The following is a 19476-nucleotide window of genomic DNA, read 5'->3' as shown; positions in this document are numbered from 1 at the left end:
ATCCCATTTGTGTCAAAACATTGCACACCCATGCTATAAGTCTTAGATGCATTCATCAATATACATCTTCACAGTAAAGTGATAAACTGTACCTTCTGTGTGTGTATTAGCCTATTATGTCAAGCACATGTACGTGGTTGTAACGTACGTGTCCAACTAATACGTCTTCGATTTCTGTAAATATTTACTTGTTTATAAATTACTTATCCTGAAAACAAATACATTGTTTTGATGCTTGTGTTTGTAATATGCGGCACGGTCTGGCATTGTCGGGTTTTACGTTTCACACGTAACGTTGTGCGCTACAAATACTTTATCTGTACACTTTTGAATAAATGTACCTGTGAGCTATGACATTTGTTTCAAAAGCGCTGAGCGTGTCCTGGTTGTAGTCCTGACCAAGACAATGGCCACAGGCATAACAACATGCTGTCTTACTCTGGATAGAGTGTTCGCAGAATTGCGATGGCGGAAACATTAACTAAACTCAACGAATTCGCAGACAAAGAACCTTTGTGCGTTTTGTTCAAAATGTATTTGAAGAAAAAGAGATCTGATATAAAATGGTGGAAACTGACAAACCATTATGTAACCACGTAGACTGGTAAAACCTAGGTGTATATAAGAAGCTGACCGCGACTCAACGACATTCCAACGGATGCTGACATCACGTGCATCACTCTAATATTGGGTAAGTTATCTGGCTGACAGTTTGTGAACTTTTAGAAGAGTCTTCTTTCAGGTGTTGTTGTGATGGGGTAGCCTAATGAATCTCATCACGCCGCAAAACCGGGTTCGATTCCCCAGATTGCTACAATGCGTTAAGCACGTTTCTTTGTCCTCCACTGTGATATTGCTCAAATATTGCAAAAAAAACCCCGGCGTAACACCGCATTCACTCACTTAACGTACACATGTCCTTACTCTTGTCGTTGTGGTGAAGATTTTATTTGGGATCATTCTCCCGGTAAACATTCTCACAAAGATAAAAATAATCCAGTGTGGACCAGACAATCCAGTGATCAAAATCATAAAAAGCACAATATATTTGTTATGCAAATAAACTGATTGTGTCATGGATGTAACAAATCTGAAACATACCATAACATTTGATAACATGATATCCATGTGTCTCACAGATTACCTGAGTTATCCTTGGTAATAATGAACTGTCTAGACTATGGGCATGCTGTGGGCGTATTGAGTGCAAAAGAAATGGCCTACTTGTTGTGATTACTTACATGGACATGTGATACTGAAACATTGTCATTGTGTTCTCAGCAAAATGAAGTACCTGCTTTTACTGGCCATGTTAGTGTACGTGGTGGGGGCGAAGTCCAGAGACAGAAGCCTAAGCTTCAAACAGCGGACATATTTGATGGCTCTTGATGAACGGAAACTGACCAGAGACCTCCGCTCGTGCTGGCTGGACAACAGCGGCAAATGCTGTTCCAACAACATCGCCGGTTGTCGTTACTACAAGAGATACCACAGGAAATACACGCCCAAGAACAAGATCAGGTCAAAGAAGACACGTGAGTATAGAGCAATATGAAAGCGTGAGAGAATGAGTCTAGTTTTGTGCCGCACTCGGCAATGTTTCAGCTATATGGCGGCGGTCTGTAAACCATCAAGTCTGAACCACATAATCCAGTGATCAACTGCATGAGCATGAATCTACGCAACTGGGAAACGATGACATGTTTCAACCAAGTCAGCGAGCCTGGCCACCTGATCCGATTAGTCGTCTCTTACGACGAGCACGGGTTGCTGAAGATCAATTCCAACCCGGATTATTGTCATTTCTGGTCTGACATCTGATATAATAAATGTTTCAAAATTTGATGCATCAGAGAAAAATATATGCCGTATGCAGTTTCCTTTTCGGATCGAATCAAATGTTGCCGAACCTTTTCAAGTGATCATTTTACTCGCCTTTGATTATGTGTATGATGCGTGCCACCGGCAGAGAAGCATACGCTCACATTCGGTATCTTCATTACTGAAGGTGATAACCTCGGAAAGAAAGAGATATAGATAGATTTGAGGAGAAATTTATGAACAAGATGTACTTTTTTCTGAAGCTTGGTGGTGCTGTGTTTAACATTTACCATGCAATTTTGTTTCAGGAAATAATATATTCTTTTTCAACATGATGCCTTATTATCCTGGCAATTACTGGTACCAGTCTTGCAACGTACAGTGTCTCTGTACCTCTTACCACGCATCGTGTTCACAAGTAACGGCTGCTCCTAAAACTACAACCACTACGACTACCACCACTACGACAACTACTACCACTACAACCACAACTACAACCACAACTACAACCCCGACCACAACTACAACTACAACGTCGACGACTACCACTACAACTACAACAACGGCTGCAACTACGACGACTGCAACGACAACAACTGCAACTACCACGACTGCGACCACGACGTCTGCGACAACCACAACTGCCACTACAACGACTGCCACTACTACAAGTGCTACAACAACAAGTGCTACAACTACAACTGCAACGACAACAACGGCTTCAACACCAACGACACCCACCACTCCGACGACACCAACAACAGCCTCAACACCAACGACACCCACCACACCAACAACACCGACGACAGCTGTAACAGGAGTGAGATCAAGCTGTAAGTACAATATATACCAATATAGTGCCTACAGTCAAAACATTAAGTCAAACGAAAGTACTGAGCACGTCATGCGCACATATAAGTAATATTTCTCATTTGATCAATCTAATCTGTGACAACCCTTCAGCAATACTTTGTTTGAATCACTAGTGATCCAGATGCTGATGTACAAAGTAAGCTCCCTTGGCTGTGTCGGGATCTGCTTACAGCATTATAACACTCACTGGGACGAGTGATGAGGTTGGGTTGTATGTGGGGGACACCAGCAATCTGTTTCACACAAAGGTGACCATACGGAGAATCAAACCCGGACCTTCGGCGTGACGAGCGAGGACATCTACTGTACCAACCGGAAGCTTTGGGTTGTAGGCCGCGTTGAGATAGTCTTGTGGCCAAAGCGTTCTCTCGACAAACTGAACGCCTGGGTTCGATTCCACGCATGAGTACAATGTGTGAGGCCTATTTCTGGTGCCCTCAGCCGTGATATTTCTGGAATATTGCTCAAAACTAAACTCACTCACCAAATCAGAATTTTTAGAACATGTTTGTACTTCTGCATTGTTTATTGTTCTTCATTCTATAGTCTGTCGAGGTACATCAACCCAGTCGAATATTGCGAGGATCCTGAACGGTCGACCTGTCACTAACTGCACGGAGTATCCTGGTGTTGTCACTCTGGTAAACGCGAAAGGCGCCACGATGTGTACTGGTATCGTGACGTCAAGTAACACAGTTTCTATTCCCAACAACTGTGCGTCGAATCTTATACAACCGTAAGTCAGCAATACGACATCCTGTCTCAAACCGGTAGTCCTGTATGAGCTGTTTGTTGTTTTACGCCGCACGCAGAATATGTCAACTATGTGGCGGTTGTCTGTAAACAGTCGAATCTAGACCAAACCGTTGGAATACGAACTTGTTTATATATACGATCCTGTTAGTCCCCTCTTACGACAGGCATGGATTAATTCAATTCTAACCAGGATCTTCACGACTCGTATCGGGCACTGGGGTAGCCGAAAGGATAATCCGTCGGCTCGTGACCTGAAGAATCTGGTTCAATCCCCCACATAATGTGGCATAATGTGCTATAATGTATAATAATGGTATAATGTGTGAAACCCATTTCTGGTTTTCCCCGCCGTGACATTGCTAGAATATTGCTAAAAGCGACGTAAAACTAACTTCACTCATCATGCCCGTATCACAACTCGGAACAACTCAACATCTTTTGATGTCAGATTTCCACAGACCAACTTCTTCACAGCAACATGAACAAAACACTTGTCAAGGACAGACAAACTTTTTCAATATGGTCATAGCGAAATGGAAAGAACAATTAATGAAAATTTGATGCTTAAATTCAGTACATAATATTAATATCTGTAGGAAGTATGATTACACGATGCCATTTTAGAAAGTGGTCAAATGCAACATATGCCATATTTGGGATTTCACTTTCTTAGCAAAGTACAAATTCTAGTACTTTTTGGGTTGAGTCCTATCCGGAATTCGAACCCGCACCCTCAGAGTCAGGCACCTAATCGCCAGAGCACAAAGCCAGCCACCGTTATTGAGTAATTTGCACGTGACTCTCGTCACCCTGCGCCGATTCCAATCGCATGTGCTTGATATCCGTAGGTCTTCCAACAAAGTTGCCCCATCTTCACAGATCCAGCCAAGCACCGTTGTATCGACCTGCGATGTGTCGAACATACGGTACTCTCGAAGTCCTTCATGTATTAATAGTATGTTTATACCACTCATACATATCGGCTGTGTCGAATTTCTGATAACTCGAAGCATATATATAGGAAGGTCGACACAATGGTGTTTTACTGTACATTGTACTGTCTTCGTTTCAGACTAACCTTGACAGATCCATCAACTGGGCGTCCACTAGAGACATTATCGCTATCGCGTAAGTTAACTTTCTTATACCTAAGATTTGACTTGTCATCATTTGCGGCAGGTATACTCGGAATCGAATAACAGTTTCTGCAGAAACTAATAAGTGTAACTGATTAGTACGGATTAGTTGGTCCTTTCGAATATATTAGAAAGGCTGGCAAATCCAAAATGACTGGACAAGAACATATTGTCTCCGCTTAATACCTGCATCTTATCATCGTTCTTGGCGCTGTTTGGTTCATATCTACTATTTTGTAGTATTCTTAAATACGAATAACAAGTGTTTTTCTTGGACTAATTGTCAGTCTAAAGTTTCCACACTCGTTACTTTTTAACCTTCCTTAAAGATCTGGGTTAGAATTGATTTTCAGCAACAATTAAAAGGCGCCTGACGAGATCGGGTGGTCTGGCTCGCTGACACATACCATCTTATCCCAGTTGCGTAGATCGATTGCTCGTCACGTCGATCACGGGATTGTCTGGTCAAGACTCGACTACTTATACAGCACCACCATATAGCTGTAATACGGATGCGTACGGCTTATACGATGAATGAACAAACAAACAAACAAACAAATGGTATTCAACCCCGAATTAAGGATGTCACAGCACAAACAACGTTCGTTTTCCGGAACAAAATCGAAGTTCGTTGAAAGGCCAGTAATTTCTCTTCAATTATTGGGGCATTATATATATTTTATTCTTTTTTTCATTTCAGGATTACAGATTGACAGTATTCGTCCTGGGGGGCCTTACGAACTTACCTTAAGGTACCCACTGTCTGCCGATACGTGTCCTGGAATAGCATGCATCTACGATAGCAGAATGTTGAACGAAATAGACCTACGCAGTTGTGTCGCTGTCGCCGGTGGTTACACCACTAATAGTGGTACGTTGCATCTTTCAAAACATAGAGTGAGTGAGTAAATTGTGTTCTACGACGCGTTAACGGTATTTGAATTATACCACGTTCACGTTCGGGAAGAACACGGATAGGTTCGGGAAATCGTTACTGTGATAATACCCTTTAGGTAATATTTGGTCGTAGCTATGCTTACAGTCGACAAAACCCAGTCTTCAGTAACCCATGCTTGTTGTAAGAGGCAGCAAATGGAATCAGGGGGTCAGACTCGCTGACTTTGTTGACACATACCATCTCATCCAATTTGCTTAGATCGATGTTCATGATGTTGATCACTGCATTATCTGGTCCAGACTCAGATTGTTAGCTGGAATATTTCCCAATCTGGCGTTAAACACCAAACAAACACAGTCGTGGAATTATACCGAAACCATCGCATCCTTCCATGACTAGGCGACGCAATTTTGCAGAGGTGTCAACCATTGCTTGTCGAACATTCGGATTGATATCTGTGTCTCTATATTTCTAAGAACATCTAACGCAAGTCGTCGCCATGCACCTGGAATATTACTGAGCGGGGCGTAAAACTAAACTCGCTCACCCTAAATTAAGTGAGTTAGTTCAAAATTGCCTTTGTTCACAAAGTCGAAAAATGAGTACCCGGTCGGATAGGTCATATGATTAATAATCTTCTTGCTCCTCACAAGCAGCTTCTGTTGTCCGTGGTAATAATAATCAGATTGTTTTGGGTGCTTCGAGCATGCATTATGCGTGGAGTAATGTGCATGATAAACGGACTGTTAGCATTACTGAAAGGAGCGTGTAAGACTTGTAAATACAGTCAGTTTGTGTTTTTGAACGTTTTCAGGCAAGAGGTCATCTTCCCTCACCTTCATGAACGTGCCCAATCTGCAACCAACCGAAGACTGCTATGGATTCCTCATGTCGTCCAACCAATCCGTTCTCTTCAGCCCCGACGTCTTGTACAACTGTTTCTTTGCCCGTGGTTCATCTACCTGCTCAGTAAGTATTGAAGAACCCTTCTAATGCCATTCACAATGCCATTTGGAAAAATCATCATGTGCTATATTTGGGATTACACTTTCCTAGTAAAGTTTAAACTCTAATACTTCCTTTGTTGGGTTGAATCCCATCCGAGATTTGCACTGTCAACTTCAACCGCGGTAAATGAACGGGTCAGGCGGCTGTCTTTGTGTGCTGGCGATCAGATGCCTGACTCTGAGGGTGTCGGTTCGGATCCCTGATGGGACTCAGCCCAACAAATGTAATAGAATATGTAATCCCACATATTAACCACAGATCAACCGAAGTTTATCACCTGATGCTGTGGCTCATAAAGATGACACCAATACATATATGATAGAAATATTGTTTATCATACACAATTCGGTATTAACAGAGCATGAAACAGTATCACCCACGGCCATTCGATAGTAATCTGGTCAACATATAATGTTATCCAGTCACAGATCATTTCAAGCCACATAATGGAACTGTCCAAGCCTGTCGTCTGTGACGACCCCTTGAACCGAAACATGACAAAGCACATTGATGACGTTAGTCGCCGGATGACGTCAGCAGGAATTCTGTGCCACAGATCCAAGAGAACGTGTTCGAGTTGCTGTCGATTTGCTGGTGGGGGTGCCGTTGTCTCAGAAGTCTGTCAAGTTGATCCCAGAGATGCTCTATCGGACTGATATCTGGATATCGTTCTGGCCAGGGCAATACGTTGGCGCTCACGTTGTTGAGGTGTATGCGTACGTGCATCGTCCTCTTACAAGATCAAACCCCTTTGCTGTTGACGTACAAATGTTAACACAGCTGGTCTCGTCTCTGTACCTTTGAGCAGTCAGATTTCCATAAAGGATGACAAGTCGTGTTCTCTGCTGGCTACAAATCCCACCCCATACCACGACACCGTCTTCACCAAAATGATGCCTCGTTTGGACACAGTTTGGCGCCAGTCGTTCATCCCTACCTCTGTAAGCACAAAGTCGCCCATCATTTCTGAACATGATGAGTCGACTCTCGTTGGTAAACAGAGCTCTCTCCCAGTCACGTCAATGCCACCGACGTACAGTTCGAGTCCACTGTAACCTGCGTTGACAGTGTCGGACGGTTCGATGCCTCTCCACGAAAGGGACGGTGAGCTCTGATGCAGCCACACGGAATCGTCGTAGTACGGTTTGTCTGCTGACGAGGTGTCCCAAGGCCGTCGCCGCGGTCGACGTCGCCGTCACGAATCTGTTTAACAGGTATAGTGTGGCGGTGTCAGCTGTCGTGGTAACCCTTGGTCAACCCGTTCTTGACTGCAATTGAAGCTCTTGCTATCTAACGTTATGAGGCCCCTATTTCTGGCTCTGTCAAGTTCGGCTTTTGAAAGTCTCGGATTTCTGTGATATTCTTTTCGATACTGCATGGCCGCACTGTTCCATAACTGTATCCATGAAACAGTTGTGCACCGGTATTTTCAGTAACCTCCATTTTTGTTGTTTTGGGAATTTCTCATGCCAGCACGAAATTCGCTTAATCACGAACTTCTGCCTTGCTACTCGGCCACTGAAAGTATTTGGGCGAATGTTTTCTCAAACCATTTCACCTTATGGCAGTATCAAGATGACGTTCTCTTGAGACGCAGATGAAGACATAGTCGGTCTCACAGTCCCTGAACCTAACTGTCCTTGGAATGCCAAGGCCCCGAATGAAGCAAGTCTAGAATTTGTTGTCTCCCTGGAGCTCCATGTATGTGTGTGTGCGTGTGTGTGTGCGTGTGTGTGTGCGTGTGTGTGTGCGTGTGTGTGTGTGTGTGTGTGTGTGTGTGTGTGTGTGTGTGTGTGTGTGTGTGTGTGTGTGTGTGTGTGTGTGTGTGTGTGTGTGTGTGTGTGTGTGTGTGTGTGTGTGTACATGTTTTACACGCTCCACATAATTTTTCAACATGCAGTTTATGTTAATATGATTACATTTGTTGCCAGGGTGACAATGGCGGAGGTGTGATGTGCCCACTGTCGTATACAAGAGAGATGGTGGTGATTGGTCAAGTGGAAAACATTCCATGTGAGAGCTTCGGCGTTATTGGCGCCTACGTCATGGGCGATCCGGATGATGGTCTCCGCATTCTGAGGACGAGAAGAAAGGATATAGTTCTTGGTTAACTGATGATAATGATAACGATCGAAGTTTAATAGTCACGTGATTTATCCCACAGGGTACCCATTTTTGTATAACTCTATCCGGTCCGTGCCGGGATCTGCACGGGTTGAATATTAATCTGGGTTTAACGTGTTATGAACCAATTTTAGCAGGTTTCATTATTCCGAGTTTGTTAAATATTCTATTGTAACATGTTGCAACTAATTAGTGTTGTTTTTGTTATGGATGTTTATAACGTGTAAATATACTGAGAGAAACAAATAAAGGATCGCAGGAAATCCAAGCGTTCCTTCAATATTTTGTAGTTTTCATCACAAGGTGGAAACTGGAAAATATTAAAGGAACGCTTGAATTTTCCTGTGATCCTTTATTTTTCTCTCCCAATACGTGCATATCTGTTAATCAATAAAATTATACGATCGAATACGCAGTTTGTGTCATTATTAGTGCTTGAAGCGGTATTCATTGGACAGCGAGTGAGTGAATATGGTTTTACGCCTGTTTTAGCCATGTTCCAGCAATATCACGCCGGGGAAACCACAAATACGCTTCACACATTGTGACCATGAGGGTAATCGAACCCTCGGCGTGACCAGCGAACGATTTAACCACTAGGCTACCGCTTAGATATGTATGTATGTAGGTAGGTAGGTAAGGTTTAATAGCGACAATGGGCCTTAAAAGCATATATGAAATTATAGGTACTGTGTTCATTTAAAATATGATTTTGGTTTTGTTAAGCAATTTCTTTCAGAACCTCGCGAGGTGTTTTCATGAGGTGGACATTCAATGAGGACTGTGTAAGTTACAGCATACACATATAAGAGAGAGGTCTTTATCTAAAATGCTTCTATATGCCATCTGTCATCAATGTTCTGGCCTGAAGAGACTTAAAACACCTTCATGTCTATGACAAAGCCGACGAATTTTAAAATGTTTGTTTACTACTGGACAAGAAGAGTAGATGCGTCTACCAGTAGTTTCATTGCCAAGATGCATTTATGGGAGATGAAATGACAAACAAGTAATCTCTTAATAATAGATTCAATATTTGGACGCTGAGTGTTGTAAGCCATCTCAGCAACGTCTTCGTTTTCAGGTAAACCAACATGTGCTTGAATCTGTACAATACCACAGCTGATGTACATGGAGTTTAACACAGTAACCAAGTACAAGATCTCATTTGGTATGTCACTGCGTGAACCTTGTACACCTGCCGGATTGTATAGCTGACAACGAATCAGTAAAAATATTGATTCGTGTTCATTATCTTGTGTCCATTTCAAAACTTGGTGCTTAGTTGTCAGTTCTGGGATCATTTGAAGCATCTGTGTAAATATGAGAAAATACTTTGTATAGTGTAAATGAAATCTTATACAGGACTTTTGATAACACTTGGTGACACTTGTTTGTTTATATGCTCCGATAAATCCTGTGAAATAGAACGTTGTGTTGAAGTCCACGGAAGGCTCCGAGCATTCCATCTGCAAGGCAGAAACTGGAGTAGTAGGAAAGGCACCAGTGCATATCCGAAGAGCTTTGGCTTGTACACTCTCAAGTTTAGCCAAATGACATTTTGGAGCATTCATGAAAAGTTGACAGTCATATTCTAATCTAGACGAATTAGTGCTTTGTACAAAAGAAGCAAAGACGATTTATCAGCACCCCCCACTTTGTGGCAGACATGCTATTCTGTAAATTGGGAGCTTTAGTACAATTTGATGAAGGGTGGTTGATGTGAATGGACGAAGTGAGTCTGTTATCAAAGTAAATTGAATGGTATTGACCAATAATAAACTTACAAATAATCAAAAGCATGTAAACGTGAAACTCTCGTGCAAAGTGCGCTGCATTGATGGAGCAAAACGTCATTAAGGGTCAGTTTTGGACAGAGAAGCAGTGTTCAGTAATGCGTATGAGCACATATGCAATTTTCTGCACGTCTTTACATTGATACACCTTTAAAGATTCTGTTGTGGAATAATCTGTCATTCTCTCTGTAAAGTCTGCTCAAGATCATCAGAGTCTTGGGAATAAACATTGAGACCGTGAACACGACTTCAAGTAATATCCAAAGCATGTTCTGTGTGATAAAGACCATGCAGGCTACTCTATATGTGTGACGCTGTTGATCTAAACAACATCATTAACGACTCTTCTCGGGTATTATCACCCATTGAGGGGCATCCATTTATCATCCATAAAATGAAGTTAGTACTCGTTTGTTGTGCCAGAGGAATGATTCCAGGTAAGTTACACCGATCAGGGAGCACGTGTGAAGAGCGGAGAATATGTTGGTTGTGTTCGGGTGATGTTGTCAATGTTATCAGATAAATAAATTTGACAGTGTCTAAAGATTAAGTATTCTTTGAATATTTACCTTTCAGTTACATGTTGGCAAAACAGCTATCGCGATTAAAATAATATAAAAGTTATTACACTGAAATTAATTGTTGTTTATTTTTGTGTGAGGTGTATACATACACACACACTTACATGCATACACTGAGTGCAGTCGAAACAATCGTTACTGGCGTTCAAACTAAACACAAACCCTGCCTTAAGCACTCTATGTATGTGACAAAAGTCATAATACCATCAGTAAGCTGTGTCATAATGTTTCCGAAAGGACACTCGGGATACGATCACCTTTTCACTGACATCGAGCGAGCTTCTTGCACTATTCTCACATGCATTTTTATATGATATCATTTGGACTCTTATTCTCGAAACGTTCGTAGCCCTTTGAATTCTTAACTTTGATCGTAGCCAATGTGTTGAGAATGGGCTTAAGAAGTTCCTAAGGCTACGAATGTTTCGAGAATAGCCTGATTCGTCTGACCGGTTACTAGAGTAAGCGTGTGTGTGTGTCTCTGTGTGTGTGTGTGTGTGCATGCGTGCGTGCGTGCGCGCGCGCGAGAGAGTGTGTGTCTGTGTGTGTTTGAGAGAGAGAGACAGACAGAGAGAGAGAGAGAGAGAGAGAGATCCTGCTGTTATGCATCACTCCGTTCGTTGTGGTGAAAGGGGAGTAACTCTCCATCTTCCTCCATCTTGCTCGAATTTTTATCACCTGCAATGTCTGCTCAGCTGGTACATCTGCGTTGTTTATGTCTTCAGTAAGAGTTACCTGTGACTTGATTAGTTAATCTGGAGATTTGTTAATGCGGTCGGCCTCAGTATGAATGCAAACTGTGGTATGACGGCATCTCTGGTAATCCCTTGTCTTCAATTCAACATCAAACATGTCAAACAGTGTCTGATAATATGATATATTACATTCAGTAAACTAGTATATAGTCTGGTTCATAATTATTGAGAATTTTTCTTCTTACTTTGAGCTATCTTAACACCTCAACTGATTCACTGATACTTAAAACTAAGTAATGGTATAAGGGAGGTAACTCATCTTGGCCTACTGAGTATAGTACAATTAGAGTTACCTCCCCTGAATTTGTAGCAGACGTCATTTTCCTCAGCACTGTCAACAATGTCTGCTGAAGATAAAAGAAGGTTGATTTTTGAGTTGTGTAATCAAGGAATTGATGATGTAAATACATTGGCAGAGAGAACAGGAACTCCTCTTTCTACTGTATATAGGATTAGGAAGAATTTTAAAGAGGGAAAGGATTTTGGGCACCAGAAAGGAGCAGGGAGACCCAGAAAATTGGACTTCTCAGATCGCGTCCGGCTGGGAATTTTAGCGTCTAAAAAGCAAAGGGCAAGCATCTCCAACATCAGGTATGAATTGATAGAAAGGGGATCAACAGTTGTATCAAAATCCACAGTTAGAAGAAATTGATTGATCTTGGATGGGAGAAAAAGACTGGAATTCCTTCTCCTCTCATGAAACAAGAACATAAAGACAGGCGTGTTGAGTGGTGTTTGGCACATGAAAACTTTGACTGGGAAAATGTGATTTTTACTGATGAAAGCTCAATATGGGTATATCCCAATAATGTGAAAATATGGACAAAGTCTGCGTAAGCACCGTTGTATCGACGACCTAAATACAGCCCAAAGTTTCATGTATGGGGAGGGTTATCCTTATTAGGAACGACCCCGCTGTGTGTGTTTGAGGGAAATCTGACAAGTCAACGCTACACTAATATATTAGATAATTTTCTCCTACCAAGTGCACATGTGTTTTATGGAAATGACTGGATTTTGCAGCAAGATAATGATCCTAAACACACCGCAAAACATGCCAAGCAGTGGTTTCAGGAGAAAAATGTGACTGCATTACCATTTCCTGCATCTAGTCCTGACTTAAATCCCATTGAGAACATTTGGGGGATGATGAAGGAATGTGTGAATCAAAAGGGGTTGACAAAAATTGAAGACATGAAGAGAGAAGTGGTCCGATACTGGGACAGCATAACTCACGAGACACTAACCTCTCTGATAGGAAGTATGCCTACCCGTCTTAGACTGTGCCGTGAAGCTCAAGGAGACTTGATAAAATATTAAATTGTTACCTACACAACATGAAATGGTCAGTTCACTTTCACAATACATTCAATTTTATCTGATTTGTTCTCGTTTAATAATATGAAATGCTTTAGCTATTCCCAATAATTTTGAACCATACTGTATATCTGGACTATATGCTTCCTTTACAGATAAAAGCAAAAAAGTATCACCTTGCTCTAACTATATTTTAATGAAATAATCACATTAATATTTTGTCAACAACGTATTCAATCGTCCCAACATCCTAGAACGAGATCATGTCGTTCAGCCACAGGTGACAATTTTACGACAAAAAAAACTTTCTATTTTTTTAAGAGTCCACTGTGCTATTTTGCCTTTGTGCGTGTGAATTTAGTTTTTTAATCAGCTATCAAATAATGACACCAGGTGTTTACTAAACATATGCGTGCCCTGTGCCACAGGTGCACAAGCAAATCATTTCACGTCACGCCAGTTTTCAGGACTGAATCAATTACACCACTGGATTATAAACACCACTGGAGTGTAGAGTGTGTAACTGGCTAGCTATTCTCGAAACGTTCGTATCGCTATGAACTTCTCAAGCCCATTCTTAACACATGGGCTACGATCAAAGTTAAGAATTCAAACAGCTTTCGAGAATAAGGGCCCTGGTGATAATTGTTTTACGTCATAGTCATGCCGTTACCTAAAAAGGTCGCGCTAAAAAAAATCAGTGGCATAAAGGACGAGTATCTATCGACTAGATACAGTCAGCAACATGCATCAAACTGCCCACATATGTCCTCGATACCTGACAACCCAGTATCATATGTCAGTAGTCAGTAACCCTAGACTCACCCCTAGTCATAGCTTGCAGGATTCAAATTTCACCATTTTTCAGAAAGGCAGTCAAATAAGATTTTAGCCATGAGCGAAAGACATTCTGGGCTGAACAAAAGAGATGGCGCGAGAGATGGCATGTTGTCCAAATGAACGGAAGGCAGTAAATGAGTCATGGGTATTTTTCTTAATACAATCATGATGTGAGTACTTCATGATGTGAGTACTTCATGATGTGAGTACTTCATGATGTGAGTACTTCATGATGTGAGTACTTCATGATGTGAGAACTTCATGATGTGAGTACTTCATGATGTGAGTACTTCATGATGTGAGTACTTCATGATGTGAGTACTTCATGATGTGAGTACTTCCTCGTGGGAGGCTACAGCACGTTCAGGTTCCTAAACTAATTTCTATTAAAGCAGAAGTCTCAAAGTTTTCAGGGCGCAGGATTTTTATGTTTGCAGTATAATAGCACTCGTCAGTTTCAATGCCTGTCACTTTTTGTTCAACATACAAAGAACTTGTCTCACGATTTTTTCTGGCATCCACAGACAGTATTGCATACTTATATATGCATGATACGCATTTTGACATGTACTGCTAAAATGGTACGGGCCTCGTATAATACTTTCAAACTAAATTAGTCATCAAGTCTTGACTATCGTAATATTGAAAATTCGGGAGGCCCTGATCTTGTCTTGTCAACACAGTTTCTGTCTGTATTTTATGGCGCTTCGTTGAACGTGGCCAACTTGTGGGAGGAACTTGTCGACACAATAGAGTAGTGTTGTGCCCAAATATAGCCGTAATTAGCTGAGCAGAGTTGCCACCCTTAGTCTTATAGGATCCTGTAACCGTGTGTTCAAATGTCTTGGATCTCCTGTGTCGTTCTTGTGGGATTCGCCAAGCGGTGCACATGTGACTTTAACCTTCCATCATTAAGTTGTTCATGGAACCCTGTAACTCATTTGCTAACTCTATGAGACGTAACTTCATGAAATAGGAGCAAACAGGCTTAATGTTCCATCTTCCATCCCTCGACCTGTATAATAAGCTCAGCGAACTTTATCGAATCGAAATCGAACTTTCGATTAACAACCGAGCATGGTTTTATTTTGTTTTAGATAATATTCAGCTTCACACTTTGTGAGGAACAGAAATCCACTCTTCGGCGTGACATCACGCTTTAACGAGCGATCGCTGTAAGTGAAAGCTAACCTTCAGTGTGGTGAACAAAACTGCCTGCACAATACATGTGGATAGGAACTGTGACTTACTCGGCTGTCGCGAGCCGCTGTGGCTTTCTCACTTGGGCGGTCGCAACGACTCATGGACAGGGGAATCTGTCGGAATAATTTTGCTGGAAGTTTTAGCCATTGAAGAAGGAATGCTCGTCTTCTGTCCACACACACACAGACACACACACAGACACACACACAGACACACACACACACACACCATGGTATTAAGACGTGACGCAGTGACTTGACCTTGAAACTCCTTCAAACGAATGTCATTTTCTGAAAGTAATCTTGACTTTTATTGTCAGACAGCGAATGCGCTTTGCTGCACAACTGCAGCTTAAGGGTGATTTCTATTGCGATGTGGCGATGTTTTTCTAATCCTTGTAAGAAATCTCATCAAAATCAACATTTTCAAGTAAAACTGTTTTTTGAACTTGTGCAATCATGTTATCAATACTTTTGTTACATATTTTTGAACACAGTAGATAATTAATGGATTCTTAAAAATATAAATCGCCTATGCGTTTCTTTTCTGAAATAGTATACCTATTTATTTATTTATTTATTTATTTATTTATTTATTTATTTATTTATTTATTTAGTGTGAATATACAAATCACATGCTCAAAAGCGCTTTGTTTTCCCCTCGTACATTGGATGTCAATCTCAACTCCCTGGGAATCATACAACTCTTGCAGCAACTAGGCACGTCAAGATAATGTGGCTTTCCCATCCTTACGAGCTAGCTATTGACAGGGGTGGTGGGGACTGGGACATATAGTCACAGCACTTTGTCCAAGTTTACTGCACATTGCTGAACTCGCAACTAGGTGTATTCATGGGGCCACCATGTGGCCATATACCAACGTATTCGTGTTTTTTTGTGTGTTGTGTACTGCACACTAGAGTTTGCGACAACACTGCAAGAGTCTGCACACAAAGCTGACTCCAAAGGTTTTACACCCGGTCATAGGTTGTCTCGATCACATCACCTCAAGCTCGCTGGATCACTAGCCTGGAGCCGTAGCCAGCTCGCACACCGTGCCCCCGAAAGTTGCATGGTTGATAGTCGGTTCGTCTACTGTCGCTCTGGTGTTCCCAGTTCACCCTAGATGTGTCCGATCGGGTTCAAGTCTGGAGAACAGAAAGGGCTGTCCATGACACCGATGGTTTAATGGACACCGTTAGACGCCAGTACTGCTATACTACCTTCATGGAATATTTCTGAGTGCTTCGTTACAAAAGTAGACAAGCAAACACAAACAAACACTAGGGCCAATAAAGGAAACTTGGAACAGATATATAGGTAGATTGAGATACGAACCTGCATCTGGTTCCTCTGCATCTTGCTTAGTCTGACATGTTTGTGAACCCATAGAATACATTGAGCCCTCTGAATTTGTTTCAGGTTTGTCCTGTGGATGACCATCTAGCTCGAGCAGCTACGACGTGCTGACGCTCTACTTGACTTTACTGTCAGCTAGTAGAGTCTGCAGTCAGAAGTCTGCTGTATGACTCAGGTTACGTCACCTGCTAGTGACATGATCCCGGTTACATTTGATCTACAGTAACCCCTGCTTGTAGAAAGAGGCGACTAACGGGATTGGGTGGTCATACGCGCTATCTTGGTTGACTCGTGTCTTCTTATCCAAATTGCATAGACCGATGATTATGCTGTTGATCAGCAATTGTCAAGTCCAGACTATTTCCAGACCGCTGTCACATAGCTAGAATATTGCTGTGTGGGGTGAACAACTCTTCTTGTGACACACTTCTTTCACACTTCCAAATGTTCGTTTTCTGTCTCAGAAAAATTGTATATTTCTACAGAAATAAAGAAATATAATTTATATTAATAAAAATAAATTATGTATGTAGACTAAGGATCACGTGAATCACCGCATGCGAGTGTTGTGTTACATGCTTTTATCACACTTTATAACCAACTGTTTCATGTCGGTCGCAAAGGTCATGTTCAAACAGCCGAGTGTGCAATACACAATAAAAAACTAAAACGAATTACCGACAATTATTAGCAATAATGTGGGCATCAGAGTGTTTTTTTTTAATTTGTTTAGTCTATATCCTGCGTGTTTCTGTGACTTCCTTCATAGACATGTGGTCTCACCTTAGGCTAGAGAGTTTCTTCAAAATTGCTTCTGATCACCCAGCAGGAAATGGGTACCAGGTGGGACAAGTCATGTAACCACGAACCCTCCAGCGTCTAACAGGTAGCTTGTTAACCAGGGTAATAATCAGATTGTTTCTGCGCTTCGGGCATGCTTTGGGCATGGAGTGACGCGGAAGATACATGATTATTATTATCATTGTTTTTAAATATACACTTACCAGGAGGAGACTTACAAAGAAGCTTGAACCCGAACCAACACTAACGTATTTTCCCACAGTGATATTTCACCAGGATGACTGCTTGACGAACGAAACGATCTTACACGTACGCTGAAACCAACCACACAACGAAAGGCAACTAAATTACCGATTTCAACAACGAAAATATAACGCTGTATAACTATCTCATTCATCCAGCTCCCGAGAGGTTAAAGGAACTGTTGCTCTGCTTCTGTTATCATGTTGAGAAGAGTATAATAGGAGACTCCCTCATTCACAGGTATGGGACTGCAGTCGACAAGGTTCTCACTTGTACGTGAGGTACCTGTAGCTATCCTTTTGAACAAAAAATGTTTAAGGACATACAGCCGGAGGAGGCTCTTGTTTCAGATATCATCTGACGTAACGAACAGATTTACATACGCTACAAGTCTGCCACAACTGTGCTGTCTTCGCATTTTTGCAATGCAACATCGGATAGGCGTGTCGAAAACATTTGTGGTCTCTAATATACTGGTGCCTCTGTAAGTAAAATCAATTTGAAATCAGTGGACAAAAGAATTAGGAACCATCGGTATGTGACTTTTGTTACCAAACAAAGAACTGCTACTTGGTTGTTGTGGTTTTAACGAATGTTTAGTCATAAAGACATGTTTGCATCGCGGCAGTAACAATCGAAACTTTCATTTGCACCTAGACTATTTCCTATATTATGGACAGTGGGGTATCCAAGTGGTTAAAGCGTTCTCTCGTGCGTACGGAGGTAAAATAGGAAAACACACTTCACGTCAGTCTCAACTTTCTTACCCTTCAACATGTACTGAGGTAAAATAGGAAAACACACTTCACCTCAGTCTCACCTTTCTTACCTCTCAATACGTACGGAGGTAAAATAGGAAAACACACTTAACCTCAGTCTCACCTTTCTTACCAGAATCAGAACCTCAATACGTGCTGAGGTAAAATAGGAAAACACACGTCACCTCAGTCTCACCTTTTTTACCCTTCAACATGTACTGAGGTAAAATAGGAAAACACAGTTGACTTCAGTCTCACCTTTCTTACCCTTCAGCTTGTACTGGGGTGAAGTAGGAAAACACACTTCACCTCAGTCTCACCTTTCTTAACCTTCAATACGTGCTGAGGTAAAATGGAAGAAAAATATACCATCGATTTCAGTCTTACCTTCCTTACCTTTCAAACAACTGTACACCCCTGGTAAAATATATATCACATGTACCTTTGTCAGTTAACTTAACAAAACAAAACTTAATCAAACCAAAGCGAGTTTTCGTTAGTCTTTGTAATGGGGAAAATGAAACAGTTCAAAGGGTGACAAAGACTTTGCTTGACAACGGTGCAATAACCTACATGTATGCCGAAACGTCGTATCATGATATAATAAGGCAATGTAGAGGGAGTGTTTCATGTACTATGTATTAGCAAACATTATCAATTTTTCAGAATCAGATATTATCGGTTTCAACATTCCTAACAAAGGTTTTTTGAATTACACGTTAATATATGTATGTGCATTTATATTTCCACGTGGCTATACAATGTAAAAAATACAACTGTACTATAGATCACATGGCCTGAATTATTAAATATACTTCTGTGGGTTGCTGTGAGAATCTACAGCGACATTTTGCATCACAATTCAATAATTTTATTAGCCATAAAATATCGTTCGTTTCTTATTAATAATAATATGAATATTTTCTATATTTTAGTGAAATTTATAGACTGGTTATGTGCCACTCGTGATAATCCGGGTTCGAGTTGATCTTCAGCAACCCATGCTTGTAGTAAGATACGGGATCAGATGGTTGAAAGTGAAATGTGAAAATATTGCAAGTGTTGACGACAGAATCCACAGCTGCCGAAAAATATGTCTGAAAAGACATTGGGTGACTACGTCATAATGTCATAATGCCATGACATCATGGACATAAATGTTTTACTCGTTAGTATTTCTAAACTGTATTCATCTCCGGTACCATAT

General features: G+C 41.3%; 1 protein-coding gene across 1 annotated transcript; it reads left to right on the top strand.

Moving 5' to 3' along the window:
* Positions 1-1285: 1285 nt before the first annotated feature.
* LOC137257409 (uncharacterized) lies at positions 1286-8603 on the top strand. The gene is made up of 5 exons (XM_067794742.1): positions 1286-1535; positions 2130-2507; positions 3250-3408; positions 6299-6453; positions 8424-8603. The coding sequence occupies exons 1-5, from the start codon at positions 1286-1288 to the stop codon at positions 8601-8603; spliced, it is 1122 nt and encodes a 373-aa protein (XP_067650843.1).
* The last annotated feature ends 10873 nt before the right edge of the window (positions 8604-19476 follow it).

This window comes from Haliotis asinina, chromosome 12 (genome assembly GCF_037392515.1).
Source record: "Haliotis asinina isolate JCU_RB_2024 chromosome 12, JCU_Hal_asi_v2, whole genome shotgun sequence".
Classification (NCBI taxonomy): domain Eukaryota; kingdom Metazoa; phylum Mollusca; class Gastropoda; order Lepetellida; family Haliotidae; genus Haliotis; species Haliotis asinina.
The sequence above is the reverse complement of the archived record's forward strand: the minus strand, read 5'-3'. Positions and strand labels throughout refer to the sequence as shown.